General features: G+C 46.8%; 1 protein-coding gene across 11 annotated transcripts in view; it reads right to left on the bottom strand.

The window, feature by feature from the left end:
• The window catches only part of Ikzf1 (IKAROS family zinc finger 1), a 92,220-nt gene extending 80,756 nt beyond the window's left edge, over positions 1-11,464 (bottom strand). For 2 of the 11 annotated variants that reach the window (XM_050141197.1, XM_050141192.1), the window contains exon 1: positions 10,719-10,944. In XM_050141197.1, the coding sequence (XP_049997154.1) occupies positions 10,719-10,848 (130 nt within the window). In that variant the 5' untranslated portion in view covers positions 10,849-10,944. The other 9 variants (XM_050141186.1, XM_050141190.1, XM_050141194.1 and 6 more) reach the window with 9 other exon arrangements.
• Between the last annotated feature and the right edge of the window lie 4,282 nt (positions 11,465-15,746).

Here is a 15,746-nt window from a genome sequence, read left to right as displayed (position 1 = left end):
AATACGTCACAGGTTTCAGACCGCAGAGGAAGGGCCCCATTGCACTGGGGATCAGCCAGAAAGCACAAACTCAAAGCTCTGCAGCCCGTGGGAGACTCCCTGGGAAACCAGGAGCCTTTTTTTCCTCTTGCCACACAGAGGCCACTGCCACCAGGCTGGAACCTGGCTGGCTCCCTGGGGAAAAGCATCCAACAGCCATGGGCAGTTGCTGCCTCCAGGTAAGCAGGCTGGCCAGGAGTTCCTTATTGCTGGTCCGGTTCTAACCTGCAAGGCCCAGAGGAGAGCTTACTAGAGCCCAGGAGCACACAAGTCCCCCAAGGGGTGCAGCAAGCACCTTTCCCAGTGGGGCTCCATGTCATAGCCCACTGTCTTCTTCAGAATTTTCTCAAGCTGAGCAAGCCTAGATTTATTAAATCAAAATGGAAAGGAGATGCCAGTCGGAAACCACAAACGTTTGTCTTTTCAAGGTAGTCTAACATTCTGGCTACCAGAGAACTGCTAAGCACATGGCACGGAAAGCCTGCTGCAGGCAGGAGGGATGGGCGGTCGGGGGAAATCAGCCTCCACTGTACTTTCACAAGCTCTGAAACCTGCCCCCTGGGATTCAAAAACACCATACACTAACTTTTGTATTTGTTTTCAAGATAAATGCCCTTCCCCGTCTTGAAACGGCCTTGCGATGTCCCTGTACAATGATACTCCACAAGGACCCTTGAGGACCTGGTCTATAGCCAGAAATGGAAGAGCACAGGTACCTTTTAGGCAGCTCGTTATATGTGAGGTGTTCGAGAGGGACACCGTTATGTTTCCTGACACGGTGAGACCCTGCCTTGCCTTGCCTTTTACTGGGCAGCCTGGCTCAGATTCCAGTATGCAGTGAGCATCTCCCTGACAATGCCTATTTGTCAGGGAGACCTGTTCTATCATCTCCATTTTACAGAGGAGAAGACTGAGGCCCAGAGCAGCGTCACAAAATAGAAGCAGCCAGCCCAAGGCTATATCCAACCAACAGCAGAGCTGAGCTCTGAAGTCACAGTCATCTGGGGACAGTATCTACCCTCTGCTATTCCTGCTCTAGGAACTCTGTACACAAGATGCAGAGGGGACAATATCCGAATGTCTGACCAACAAGGAAAGGTGTCCTTTATGTTTGGCCAGAATATAAAGTTGCTCTCAGCAATAGCCTGAAACCAAGACATCGTTTTCACAACAGAACTTCTGCAACACAATTAAATTCTGGCAGTGCAGCTACACACACGTGCCCAGTATGTTTCTTTCTTAGGGGTGAAGCTGCCCCAGGGATACTTGGGACTAGCTGCTTAAATACTGGACAGTACTTGCTCCGAAGGTAGTTAAGTCTCTCTCTCTCTCTCTCTCTCTCTCTCTCTCTCTCTCTCTCTCTCTCTCTCTCTCTCTCTCTCGTGTGTGTGTGTGTGTGTGTGTGTGTGTGTGTGTGTGTGTGTGCGTGCGTGCGTAGGGGGAAATGGGGTGGGTCTAAAACTATAATCTATTAAACATGTCTACGTTACAGACCTCTGTAATAAAACACATTATTTTGCGAGAGACGTGTCTTTTCACCTGTACACTGAAGATTTTACTTTTTTTGCAAATCTATCATAGCGCGCCATGAATTACGCTGTGTTTTTCAAAAGGAATGCTCCACCAGAAAGGCCAGCAATATGCAAATCTTTGTATCTAGTCACACACCTTCTAGGTTTGCGGAGCAGTCTGACAAGGCAGGTTGGGGAACATAAAAACTTCTGAGCACTCCTATTTCATCTCTGATTCTTTTCATTTTACCAAAAATTAGCTGCCACTCTACACAGTTTCATGATTATTTCCCAGAGCTTCGCTGTTGCAAATAACAATGAAAAACAAGATTTAAACAGGAGCATAGGAATCCAATTTAGCGTTCACCATGCCCCTCCCCCCGACATCCAGCTAAGCTGCAGAAGCTCGCGCAGTCTGCTCTGTGAACCTTCTTCTCCAGGGCAAATCACTCAGATGTGCAGCCCTGGCTTCACATTTTTCCCTCTGTGGGCAGGAACTGATATGCAAAAGGAGAAGGGTCAAAGGGAAATGAGGAAGTGGGTCACGAATACAGCAAGGGGCCAAGGGGATGCCTCAGTCAGGACCTGAGTTTAATCCCAAACCCCAGGGAGAAAGCCTTGCCTGGCAACTGTAATTCTACTGCTGGGAGGTGGGGACATAGGGTCTGGGAGTCTAGACAGCCAACCAATGGTGCCATTCAGGGACAGACTCTGGCCTGGAACCATGGGGGAGAGATTGAGGGAGAGTCTCCATTTTGACTTCCGACCTTCACACACATGTGCGTAGACACACGCAAACACACACACACACACACACACACACACACACACACACACGAGAGAGAGAGAGAGAGAGAGAGAGAGAGAGAGAGAGAGAGAGAGAGAGAGAGAGAAAGAGAGGAGATAAAATAAAGAATGCTTCCTAGTAAAAAGCTGTAATTGAGCACCTGCTCCGTGATGTGAAATAGAAAATGGTGGACCCAGGCATGGAGGCTCACACTTGTAATCGCAGGACTTTCAAAGGGACACATGAGTTTGAAAGCAGCCCAGGTGACTTATGAGTTTATGAGTTTCAGGCTAGCCTGGGCAATGGGGTGAGCCCTTCCCCCAGGCCAGAGGAAGAAAGAGAAGAGATGGTAGATCGTACACAAGAAAGACGATTTTAAAACTGCAGACACTGGAACTGGAGACAAGGGGCCCCTAAGTGTCCTGGCATGGCCGCCATTCTTCCCTTTGCTCTCTCCGCCATCAGGGAAGCCATGCTCACACAGCAAAGCTGGGTTTCCTGTCTACCCTGCACATGGGCCACCTACTCCACAGCCACTGAGGAGAGACATGAAGAGTCCATTAACGTGCCTTCTGATTTGGACCATCAATACTGACCACTTCTTAAGTAGCTTCCTCAAATACAAATGGCTTTTCACACTTCATCACTTAAGGGAAAGGAGCATGAGTTTAGAAACATTGTCTTCTGCTCTCTCAGTGTGGAAGACAATTATGCAGGGCCAGGAGAAGAGTGAGAGAAGGGAGATGTAGCACAAATGAGATTTCTATCTTTAAAACACAGCAATGGCTTCCCGAGACTGATTCAGAGATAATTCCCAAAGCGCTGATACTTTGTAATTGTTCTGAAGACACAGCAGGGCCCTGTTCTCCCGAGTTCCTATTTGTTTATTTTAATAGAGGTAAGTGCAAGCTTAGGACATTATTATTTCCTTATGTGGTAAGAAGATGTGGTGTCACAACAAATACAGTATCTCTCATCGTGACTATAGTATAAGCAAATCTTCTCAAGTGGACACTTGAATATCCAACCTTAAACTGTATCTGCTGGAGAAAAAAAAAAAAACGCTTACATATCCATAGCATTAAGAAAGGCACACCTCTGATGGTGGTTGCCTACAGTGCTTGGCCAGTTTATTTGGCTTCATTTTATTTAGGCCTAAAAAGGTGAAACCCTGCAGATCTTCGTAGGAGCATCCCTCAGGAATACTTCCACGTAGACTTAGCAAACGTAGCCGAGCGAGCACTCAGACTTGATTCGCTCACGGATGACATTGAAATGCACTTCCTAGGTACCAGCACACACTGCTTTCCATTTTACCTTTCATTTCCACAAAATGGGACACTGTTCATGTGCCAGCTCAGGGCCAGCACTGAACTAACTCATCGTGGTCTCTTATTCTCTGAAACACAAAAGGCCACTTTGGCACACCCCAGACATAATAAGGAGCATCTAGTCTTTGCTCCACAGAGGAGGACAAATACGGCTGTCCTGCTCGCTGTCCCCCAGTTCGGGTAGGCTACATGGACTCTGCGGCCATTTCCCCTAAAGTACTGGAACTGGTGTTTTATTGACAGCGACTTCAAAAATCATCAACTGTCATCACAAAGTGAAGGAACTTTTTCATGAAAACTATTAAAATATTAATCTATAATATTTTCTCATTTCGAAGCTGTGTTCACAATATTGTAACTTACATTCAAAAATTGAGTTCCCTAAATCACATTATGGTCTTTTAAGAACTTTGGTACTTTGGAAAGTTACTTTACTCACTCAACTTCTGGTGGGGTAAGACACTTGTAGTGTCAATAGAGAGAAAACAAGTTATCTACCAATGACTAGAGGCAGTAAACGGAATGACAGAAAAAAAGAACACTTGACTATCTGCAATATCCTAAGGAATGTCTACATGTTTTATTTCATTCTATGGGATGGCTCAGTAGCAGTGTCCCCTGGCCCAGACCAGGGATCATCTTCAAGACATTCACATCAACATCAAACATCATGAATAAGACTGAGATCCAAGTGTAACATGTGTTCACCCAACCCAGGTTATTTGGACGGATATTATAATCCCTCACCTTCAGCCTACAAGGTCCTCATGCAAACCCAGGAGGGTCATCAGCTGAATCTCATGGAACCTCACAGCTTCCTCATTTGTTCGGTTACAAAAATCGGCAAGTCTATTTATAATCGGGCAGGAAAAGCCCTTACCCTTTGAAAGCCAAACATAGGGAAGCTTGGTTTTGATGCCGGCTTGGACTGTTCTGCAGTCTTCCAACAGACAGGATCAAGGAGTTTTCAACATTCTATATCTTTTTTTTTCCTTTAAAGTTCATTATTTTGACAAAAATTCCATGTGCTTTTAGTAAAAGTGAAAAGCAAAAATTCTTCAAATTCAGTCACACATATAGAACAACCTCGTGGTGGAAAAGAGCTAGAACTTTCCAAACCATGGTTTAAAAAGTAACAGACAACCTTTGCTTTAAGGACTGGAGATACAGAAACCCTGACTTGAAAAACCAAATAAATAAAGGAAGGAAGGAAGGAAGGAAGGAAGGAAGGAAGGAAGGAAGGAAGGACCTGATACTTAGCAGCTGGTTTTCACTTGATGAAGTAGGATACACAATTTACCTGTTTTTACAACAGGTCTCTCTGAATATCACTTTAAATTTCTACTCTACACAAAACTCCTCATACACAAGGGAGAAAAGTAAGGTTACTTTTTTTTTCAGACTGAAAGTGGGGCTCACACTAGGGGGTCGATGATGGCTTCCTCTAGTTTCCATTAAAAGCACTGGGACACATTGCAGAGTGCCACAGGTAAGCTTATAAAAGGTCAGCTCCTCATGTCTCTTAAAGTTGCTAAATTAAACATTTTTTTTCCCATTAGGTTGAAGGAATTGTCTTATGGAATTCAACTTGCTCCAAATTTACCACCGAAAAACGATCAACAGAAAATGATTAAAACGTGCGTAGTTGGTACTCGCGGAGTGCCTAGCTTTGGCAAAAGTTCATTCTAAACCACACAGTTCATTTTCGAACAGTTTAAGCATCACAGAAAAATGTCACAAAGTGTAGAATCAGTGTAGAATCTAAAAAAATGCAACACACATACAGACACACAAATCTACTTGATGCATAGGAAGACTTTGAAGAACACTCTTTTGTAACTGTTTCAATAGTTTAGCCAAAATACCACATATGAGAGAAAAATAAAAAGAAAGAATGAGAAGGAGAAGGGAGTGTGGGACAGAAAGGAAATCAGACTGGATTGGGACAGGGCCAGGCTTCTCTTCAGACTCAGGAGTCCTTTACCCCTAGCTCTTCAGCCATCCATCTGAAACTTCTATTTTGAAAATGGCGGCAAGTGTCAGATTTGCTGCAGCGGTGAGCTGCTTTCTGAAGAAAAACGTCTCACTGCACACTCGGTTGAGAAAATACGGAGAAGCTCTTTTGCTCTAATTAGGTCCCACTTTAGGCAATTCGTTAAGCCGTGGCCCCATGCCACAAGCTGTCAGGAGGTGGAGCATGGGGCGAACTTGAGAGCAAACACACAGATGGAGTCTAATGATGTTTTCCATCAGCCCAAGACAGGGAGCTGGGCAGGAGTGCCAGGGAGGCTCCCTGTGAAGCCTGCTCACCAAAAATCCCAGCGGGAAATGGGAAGAGCACTGGCTAGGGCAAGCCAAGCAAGCACATCGAGACAACAAACCCATGTGACACTCACCAAAAAGCTTGGGCCTCCCCAAGGCCAAATAAGAGCAGTCTCTCTCTCCCACACAAATCCAGACTTGGTCTGAGTGCCCTCTGAGGAGACACCCGGGAAGGATCCTGGTCCAGGGCTGAGCCTCAGATCCCTCTTCCTCCAAGGTCCCACTGCTGCCTCCACTCACCACTGGGGCTCAGAGAAAGGTGGAACCAGCAGCCAAGTATGCAAAGGAGGAGGGAAGCTGGTTTTCTCTCAGGGAAGCTCACACAGGAAGGGAGCCAATGCTTCCTGTCCTAACCAAAGTGAGTTCAGAAATCATTCGGATGTCTGATTTGTCAGACATGGGGTGGAAAGGGGGTGTTCTTTAGTCAACGGGAATTGTGACTTCCCCCCTAGCAAGACATGGCCATGGGAGAAAAGTAGCTGGGCCAGGCCTGTGAAGGAGAAGCTCAATGGCCTACATGCTTGAGACTTGGGCTTTTCAATATATATATTTTTTTAAAGCAGTTTATCACCATGGGTGGAAGACACACTGGCATCCACTTATTTATCACAGTCAGACATGAAAATGGGGAAATGCCAAAGAAAATAATTTGCCAGTTGTCTTTAGATTATGCCCCAGGGCAGCTGTGTCCCTTTGGGACTTTCTCATGAAGAACCAGTGGGATACCCCAAACCAGGGCAGACATCCATTTCTCCCCTTAGAAAGTTTTTGCAAATCATGTTTGGTTGGCTGGTATAGTTCACTTGTGACATGCAGTACAGTATGCAAAAATGCTTACCCATGTCTTAAAAGTAACTGTTCCATTATCACTTAGCAGCTAAAGGGTATCCCAAACAAACACGGTCCAAAAGGAGGCACTGGAATTCTAAGAGCAGGAGCATATATACTCCAGCAACGAGACAAAGAACCCTGAGGTACGAGGGCATGTGCTACTGTTAGACTGAGAGGGATGTGAAGAAGCAGAGGTTTATACGAAGAACACGAGTGTGAGCATTGCATCAGCAGCACGGTGAAATAATTCTGTTACTGTTCATATGGATTTATTAGAGTGCTGGCACAAGACTCCAACAGACCTTGCTTCTCCATAGCTCATCATCTGTATTGTGTGTGTGTGTGTGTGTGTGTGTGTGTGTGTGTTTAATGCTAATTCTCTGATACTCAACACCTAAGATTAAAAAACAATACATGTGTCTTTTTGGAGCAGGAACCAAGATCTCTTTCAAGACGTGAAATGGATTTCTGTCTCTCCCCCTGTATCCTCAGGAGCCATCACTTGTTGCATTTGCTTTTCATGTGTTTTCCTGTGAAATGTAATGCTCACACAGCGAACCTGTGGAACGAGGCAACGTGAGAGAGTTGCAAAGGAGAACAGTCCTGTTCTCAGGTTTCTAGTCAGAGTAGGAGCTTCGGCTAAAAGGAGGAACCGCAATGTCCCAAAATATTTGTCAGTCTTAAAAACAGGCAATAACGGTTCCCAAGGAACTCGGAGGCTCCTGGCTTGCCTTCTGAGGCGAATTCGCTTCCGTCATTCTCCTCTGAACACAACAAGTGCCACTTATTTTACAGAGAGATTGTTTAGAAACGTCAAATAGCAGAGAGGGCATACCGCTACTCACGCGCGCCTTGAGGAATCTTACTGATGGCAGTAGCAGTACTTGAATGTGCAAAATTTGATAAGCACTCAAAACGACCTAATATTATAAAACTAACATTATCTATGCCCAAATCTGCCATTATAAAGAAACCATTTTATTTTATATTTAAAAAAGTAAAAAAAAAATAAGAGGAAGGGAATTTATCTCTCATGTTAGGTGCTTTTATTTAATATTAAAACTCCTTTCATTGCCACCTTCAAGCCTCTGTCACTCCAGACAATGTGTGTGATGTGTGCTTGTGCAAGCAGGAGTACATACGAACACATGTAATTTATTTCCTGTATATATTAATATAAATAATCCTGATCTATATTAAACACACACACATGTGTTTAATCCCCTCAGATTTCAGAAGTTTTGACATTCTCATGAACAATGTGCTGTTATATTAACGAAAGATGAAACACAAATTCAGATAAAGGAAAATGCTTCCTCAAACCAAAGAAACACCATCCTTACACTCAGTCTCCAGTGAAGTAGAAAATGCAAGGGGCCTACGGACCTGCTGGGCTTTGGATCTTTTGGCCAATAAATTCACTGTGATCTTAATTTTTCAACAATGGAAATGCGCAAGAACGACCACCATTTGCTTTCTCTTTAGGGCCCAGTACACAAACTTCTCAAAAGAGTCAGAAATCCCTCTTCCACTCTTTATTAGCAACCAGTGTCTGCTTGTGAGGCCACCATGGTGGGATATTATTGCTACAATGCTCCTAAATTTTTTTTGGGGGGGGGACTTGGGGTTTCCCCTCCACTTAAAAAACACCAAATGAATTATACAAACATGTACTTTGGATTTCTTAACTCTAGATTTCAATTATCACCATAAACAAAAAATCAAAACCATTAGACTTAAAACATTTTTGTCACCAGCTCTAGTGAATTTTAAGTCTGGGAAGCACATTTTTTTTTCTTCTATGAGAAAAGGAACAAGCATGCATGCTTGTGGGAAAATATAAAATTATACACATTTTTATAAAAATATAAAATACTCCATTGTGGTTTACATGATGTACTCCATATTATGTCCTCAACATGTTCTGTGTATTACAGGGTGCTGATCCAATGTAAGGAGATAATCTTTTGTCATGGATATTTGTCCCCGTTTAAATTTGGAGTCACATATCAAATAATCTGATTTGTTACTGAAACCATTTGGACACATACAAACATAATAAGAATCATGCTTAAAATTTTACTTTAAAAATCTCATAGAAAAAAATTGAATGAATTCAATTAATCTCATAGAACAAATATCGCCAAACAAAGAAACTAACGCAGGCTCTGGGATTTTCTTACAGATTTCAACCTCCTCTCCACTCATAACCCAAAGGAACTAATCATTAAAAGCATTTCAGCGTCTATGAAAAATACTATACATTTTATGCATTTTTGTCGTTTTAAATTTTCTTTTGCAGGTATGTTGGACCAGTGAAGCGCTATTTCCCTAACACCACTTTGGTTCTGGAAGTTTAGGACAAGGCAGCTCAAAGGTAAAATACGTTATCTGTAGCAGGGGGAGAAATTACGCATGGGTAACTTGGGCAAACGGCATGATAAAATTCACTCTGGATGGGCTCCAATCCGAGAGAAAATGGAAAATTGAAAGGGCTTCTGGCTCAGACCTTTTGAATTGGTACCTCTTTGGGTCACTAGATGTCATATCCTGAAGCCTACAAATTAGAAGGAAATCAAGGGCTTATAAGATTCCTTGGGAATTACTAGTGATGCTTCACAATTTAAAAAAAAAAACCCACACATTTCAAATAAATCGCAAGCCTATTTGATAACAGGGTCTCCCTGCCATAGCTCCACGACCTGGGATCACATACTGTGATGAGCAAAGTACGGTTTCAATACCCGGATCATTTCCATTTTGCACAAAGCAAACTAAGACTGGATTCTACCAGGAAAGCAAATAGCCCTCGCACCAAAAATAAGGAAAGTCTTTACCCACGACTTTGGAAATGCTTTTTTTTTTTTTCTGTGATCTCACTAGATCTGTCTATATAAGCCTAAACAGGAGTAGGGCATGCTCTTCGTGGGACTCCAGGCTACTCAGAAGTGGCTCAGGCTGGCCTGGTCGCGCACCTGCTTGTCCCAGCCTAGAGAGGCGGAGGGTCGCTTTGGTTAAAGCTCTCCGTCCTCAGAAAGGAAAAAAACAGACGTGAGCAACACGGACACTAAGGATTTCAACTGACTTTCCTTTCTTTCCTACTTCTAATTACAAAAAGAAAGGAAAAAAATCCACCAGTTATCCCAAGTTTTCCTACTGAAATTAATTTGAAAACACTCACGTGGATTTGTATGCCGCGCTTTGGGGGCCAAGACTGATCCTGGGGCGCGAAGAGCAGCCGGGGATCTGGGGTTCCTGTACCCCGCGGGACCTACTCGGTCTCCGCCTGCCACGGCCGAGTGTCCCGGGATGGGCTGCACTGCGCCGGGCTGCCGCTGTTGCCAGCCCGGGCGCGGCCGCGCAGGCACTTGTTAGAGTGCCCTGCTAAGTTGGCCGCGGAGCAATTCCCAGCTTTCTTTCACAATGACTTCCTCAAGTTGCTCACTCTCATTGTTCCCCATTTCTCGCCACACTCCCCGCCCCCCGCGGCTCCGACCGGGCTCGGAGCCCCGGGCCGCCCGGCCGTCCCGCGCTACAGCGCCGCCCGCGGGCAGCGCACCTGGCCCGGGCACACCGCGCCACCACCTGCGGCCGCCCAGAGCGCGCGCCCCTGGTCCCGCACCGTGAAAACTTTGGGGGAGGCACACGCGACCTGCCTCCCGTTCTGCTTGTCCCGTAGCCCACCCGGCCCTCGCGTACACCTCGCGGCTTCGCGACACCGGCGGGGACAAGGAACCGGGCAGAGAGAGGCGCCGTCCCGTCCCCGCGCCCGCCGCCTGGTCCCGCAACAGACCGCAACTCTGCGACCTGCCGGGCCGCGCGCACAAAGTTTGCAGCCGCGCGGGGCTCGGGTCCGGCCGCCGAGGGTCGCCGGGTGGCGGCGGGCACCGGCCGTACCTGCTGGCGCCGCCGGCGGCTGCAGCCCGCTCGCCCGCGCCGGGCCCGCTCGGCGCGCCGCCGCCACCCCCGCGCGCAGCGCGCCCGGGCCCTCCCCTCGCCGCCAAGCTTCCTCATTCCAGTGCAGCATCGCGCCGCTGCCCCGCGCGGGATGCCGCGGCCGGAGCTTTGCCCGCGGGTTAGCCCAGCTCAGCCGCGCCACTGCGGGACCTGAGCTCAACCCGCAGGGGTGCGGCACGTGCGGGCCCGCGGGGAGGGGGAGGGGCCTCCCGGACCCAGCGCCACGCGCGGGGCAGCCGGGCTGTCGCGACACAGGCGCGCTCGCCCAGTCGAGGGACTCGAGGGACACGGGACACGGGACACTGTAAGGCACTTTTTTTTTTCCGGTGTCTAAGAGCACCCGCTGCCTGTGCAGAGCCAAGTCCCTGGGACCCCTGGGCTGCCACGTTCGGGCTTAGAACCCCAAAGTACTAATGCCCACCCCAGGAGGTGGGAAAAGTTGATCCTGTGCGAGTGAGGGGAAGGTGCAGTTCATTTTTCCAGACAACCAATGGAATACCTCTCGCGTCTCTTCCCTCCCACCTGCTCACAGCAGAAGTTAGGATGTCGCCTTCCATCCTGGCCTGTGTGCAAGCGCCAGCGTGGAAGGGGTCTTCAGGCAGAGGTTGGAGCAAGGCAATCCTGCACCTCGCTCCGCGGCGGGCGCCTCAGACCTCTCCCTGGTGTGGCAGGCACGGAATGTCTGCGTAGAAACAGGACTGCATCCTCTGACACCGCACCCTTCACACTCTACAAAGAGCCCAGCACCGTTCTGATTAGTTGGGCCACACCCGAAGGGGGCCAGGCAATCCTTAACCCTGAGCACAGAGGGAGAATCTTGAATTCCATAGGCATAGCAGTGTCCCTGCGGGGGTCCTTGCCTTACCACATTTCAAAGCTGCTTACTAAAGCACAAAATAAAACTCTGGAGCATCCTGGAGAGCTAGAGTGACTGGGAGAAAGACTTTGGGCCTCAAAGGTGTAAGACACACAGGCTTACCAGGTGGTAAGAGGAGTAAGTCACAGCGAGAGGCAGAAAATGTGACTTCAGGGCAGTTAAGTGTGGCTGGGGACACAGCTGTCCAGGATCATTGTGGTTTGGCTGAGAAGGCTGCCACAGCACGACCCAGGCGCCACAATGACAGGCTTTGCTTCTGCCCTCCTTGAGAGAAGTTTTTTCCACCCACCACGAGCCCAATCAACACATGGACAGAGTTTTCTTGGACCACTTAGACAATATCTACTACCCAGTTGGCCCCCACAGATACTTCATAGTATAGAGGGACCCTGAGCCAGTCAACTCGTGGGTACAAAGCCAGGGAGGATGGCCAGACTTGTAAGCCGCCCTTGGGTCCTGTTGCTAGCTCCTGCTTTTTCTTTGTGATCCCTCCTAAGTTTTGCTAACACTGGCTGTCAGTCACCCTTAGGTCTAGGAGCCTGTAGACTCTGGGGGAGTCCTATCAGGAGTCACTGGAGGCTGTAACCATAGAATGCAAGATGCAAAGGGAGATTAGATTGGTGATAAGGTAGGGGTCTTGGGCGTCTCTAGTTCGTAGATGCTCAAGCTCTCTTAGATTTCAGATAGGAATCTTTAAATGTGTGCCTGGCCCAAGGGAATGGACTCAGACATGGTAATCCTGGCAAGGTGTCTGCTACTAAGTCTACAAATCCAGATATGCTGGGCTTTTCGATATTACCTTATGGTCTCACACCCTCTAAGTCTGTTTTCCCCATTTTACCTTGGGGGATAATGATCAAAATCTTCCCCAAGGGATCATTTGAGAGCAAAGAAGGACCTAGATGGAAGACATTGCCATAAGGCCCGAGGAATGGAAGTATCAACAACTGTTATTTATTGTTCAGCCCATTAACCACAATATCCCTCTGTGGTGGTGGGCATACTGCAGAGTTAGGTTCCTGTGTCTACTTCCTGTTAACCCCTCCCCCACAAGCAGGTGGAGCTGAAGTAAATGGTTGTAACTTGGGGTCTCTGGAGGGATACCAAGAGACCAGAGGTCACTTAAAACCCTGATGCCTTCAGAGATTAAAAAAAAAACCAAGATACTTTTATGCCTGTCATTTTATTTATGAATTAATAACATGTACTGTCGTTTTCAAAATGTTAGAGAACTATAAGTTCAGGAAGAATCATGGAATTATCAGTTCTTTGGGTAGAGAGGGTATTGTCGAAAGGATGAACGCCTCCCATGGAATTAACCTGAGGCTCCTTATTCCCAGCTTAGTACTGTGAGGACTCAACTGGGAACTTGGTTCTCACAAGGGCTGGAAGACACTCTAAGGGAAAGTGAATGCTGCAGAGAAGAAGCGTGCCTGGGCACCGTGACTAAGCTAGCCAGTTGCCAGTTTTCAGAAGTCTCCAGAGCTCTCTCAACGTCAGGATCTCTTCTGCAGTATACCTCCTCCGTCCCCAGTGGTGTTGGTGCTTAGAAGAAATAGGGCAAGCTCTTCTTTTTTTCTTCCTTTTTTCCTTCCTTCCTTCCTTCCTTCCTTCCTTCCTTCCTTCCTTCCTTCCTTCCTACCTTCCTTTCCTCCTTCCTTCCTTTCTTTCCTCCTTCCTTCCTTCCTTTCCTCCCTCCCTCCCTCCCTCCTTCCTTCCTTTCCTCCTTCCTTCCTTTTCTCCTTCCTTCCTTCCTTCCTTCCTTCCTTCCTTTCCTCCTTCCTTCCTTCCTTCCTTCCTTCCTTCCTTTCCTCCTTCCTTCCTTCCTTCCTTCCTTCCTTCCTTCCTTCCTTCCTTCCTTCCATCAAGGCAGGGTCACATGTATCCCAGACTGGCCTCAAATTCACTATGTAACAGGAGATAACAGTGAACTCCTCCTCCCTCCCAAGCGCGGGGAACTCAATTATGTACCACCATGTCATCTATGCCACTGTTGATACAAGGGTAGCTTTCTTCAGTCTTAAAGAATCTGTGGCACAGCAGTCTACTGGATGCTTGTTTTCCTCCAGACATCAGGAACAACAAATATATTTCTCGAATAACAGGAAAAGAATTTCTTGTTGATCCCTTTTCTATAAAGTTATCTCAAGAGAACTCTGCTAATTCCCTCTGGTAAGAAACAAGAGCAAGAGGCAGGGAGCCCGGAGCTGTACGAAACTATTGCAACAATGTCCAGAGCTTCAGTTTCTTTTTCCCAGTTTTCATGGCTTCCAGCTTCTGTTTCTGTGTCTTTGGACACCAGTGGTGGCTGCTGGGGTGGGTGACGTCCTGGATCCTGGCTTCTAGTTCCCATAATGGTTTCCTTCCTTTTACTTACAGATCACAGGCTCCCACCTCTTGCTGAAGTGAAGGAAGAGTGGACTAAGGAACAGGTCAAGGTGACTTTGACTGTGACTGGCTGGGAAGCCCCCCCCCCAGGAAAAGCCCCCTGCAAGTTCCCTTGGCAACCAGGGAAAGGTTCCCTCTGTTGCCTTCCTGGCTCTGTTTCAGAATACAGAGGTTCAGATGCCGGACTCATTCATACACACATCTCACGAAAGACACCAGAAATCTCACCTTATTATTTTTGGATTTGTAAGATCTGATCCTCCAATATTCAAAAATAATTGATTTTTAAAATCAGTATTATTTTCTTAGGTTGGAAATTAAACACAGAGAGTGATTTGGAGACAAGAGATTTATATGAGAAGCTTTCTGATAAAAAATTCTGAAAATGTTTTGAGCGAGTACAGATAAATAGATATCCCTCTTACCATAGAAAACCAGGATGAAGATACCAGGCTTGTGGTAAACTCTGTTGAATTTGCTAGACAAGAAAGGTTTGGGATGCTACTTTTGAAAATATAAATATGCATCAGCTTGTAAATATTTACTTGTTCGGAAAGTATTTATTTATGGTTGCAGGTGCTGTTTTATAGACCAGGCATCATAATAAAGCCTAAGATACGGCCTTGCTTCCTACAGGGCTCAGTGCAACAGGAGGAGAAGTGGCCAATTTCATTTCAGCCCAAAATGTGTCCTGATAAAATCTTCTTAGAACACAAAGAGTGGAGCTCAATGGTTGTAGAGCCACGGAAGCTTCATGGGCACATAAAGAGAAGAGAGGGGAGAAAAGAAAACAGAAAAATGGGGACATTTCCTTCTTCACAGCTAGACAGGGCCCCTTAAAAGAATCTCTCAAAAATAAAAACAAAACAACACCTACCCAAAGACTACCGGTAGCCTGCGATACCCTCCCTGAACCTGACTCAGCTCTCTGATAGGTGTTCCCAGGCCTGACACCCATAACAGATACAGTACTGCTGTCCTAATTTTACATAACATTGAAGGTCAAAGCGGGTCACTCCTCTGCGGCTGAGGAAAAGCAGAGGCTAGCAGTTGAGCGATGGAAGCCTGAGCCAAGCTATTGGGCTGATCTACAGGTATCAGGCTTCTCTACACCTCAGTTTCGTTTTTTGTAAAATGGGAAACACAGTCACCACGATAACAGTAGCAAGAACACCTTGGTCAGAAATGCTTTGGGATCTAGATGAGTCGACGCGTCGTAGGTTTCCTGCAGTGGCTTCTAAGCACGAATATGTGTTTAATATTTTGTCAAATTCGGTTTGTAAGTGGTTGGGTTGGGTTGCAAATCTTGTCTGTTTTGTCAGTCAAAAGGCCGCCTTGTCTTTCTAGTCAACTTTTCAATCCAGGAGGCCCCTTCCTCTGGTTCCTTCCTGATTGCTCATCCCTGTCCAAGCTTCCTGCTCCAGATGACTCTTCCTCTCTGGTCCTCAGGCCTCCCCAGCTTGGAGCAGCCTCTGAAGGTTCTTAAGACATCACTCTAGCAGACAGAAGGAAAAGAAAGCAGACTGTCAGAAAGAGCTTCCCAGGCTTTCTGTTGGGACTAACCTAGACTTAGGTGCAAGCACACCATGTTTTCTCTCTCCTCTCCTCTCCTCTCCTCTCCTCTCCTCTCCTCTCCTCTCCTCTCCTCTCCTCTCCTCTCCTCTCCTCTCCTCTCCTCTCCTCTCCTCTCCCCTCCCCTCCCC

This window comes from Alexandromys fortis, unplaced genomic scaffold (assembly GCF_014885135.2).
Source record: "Alexandromys fortis isolate MF-2015 unplaced genomic scaffold, M_Fortis_MF-2015_v1.1 scaffold_7, whole genome shotgun sequence".
Taxonomy (NCBI): Eukaryota; Metazoa; Chordata; class Mammalia; order Rodentia; family Cricetidae; genus Alexandromys; species Alexandromys fortis.
Note: the sequence above shows the minus strand (reverse complement) of the source record. Positions and strands in the feature narration are given on the sequence as shown.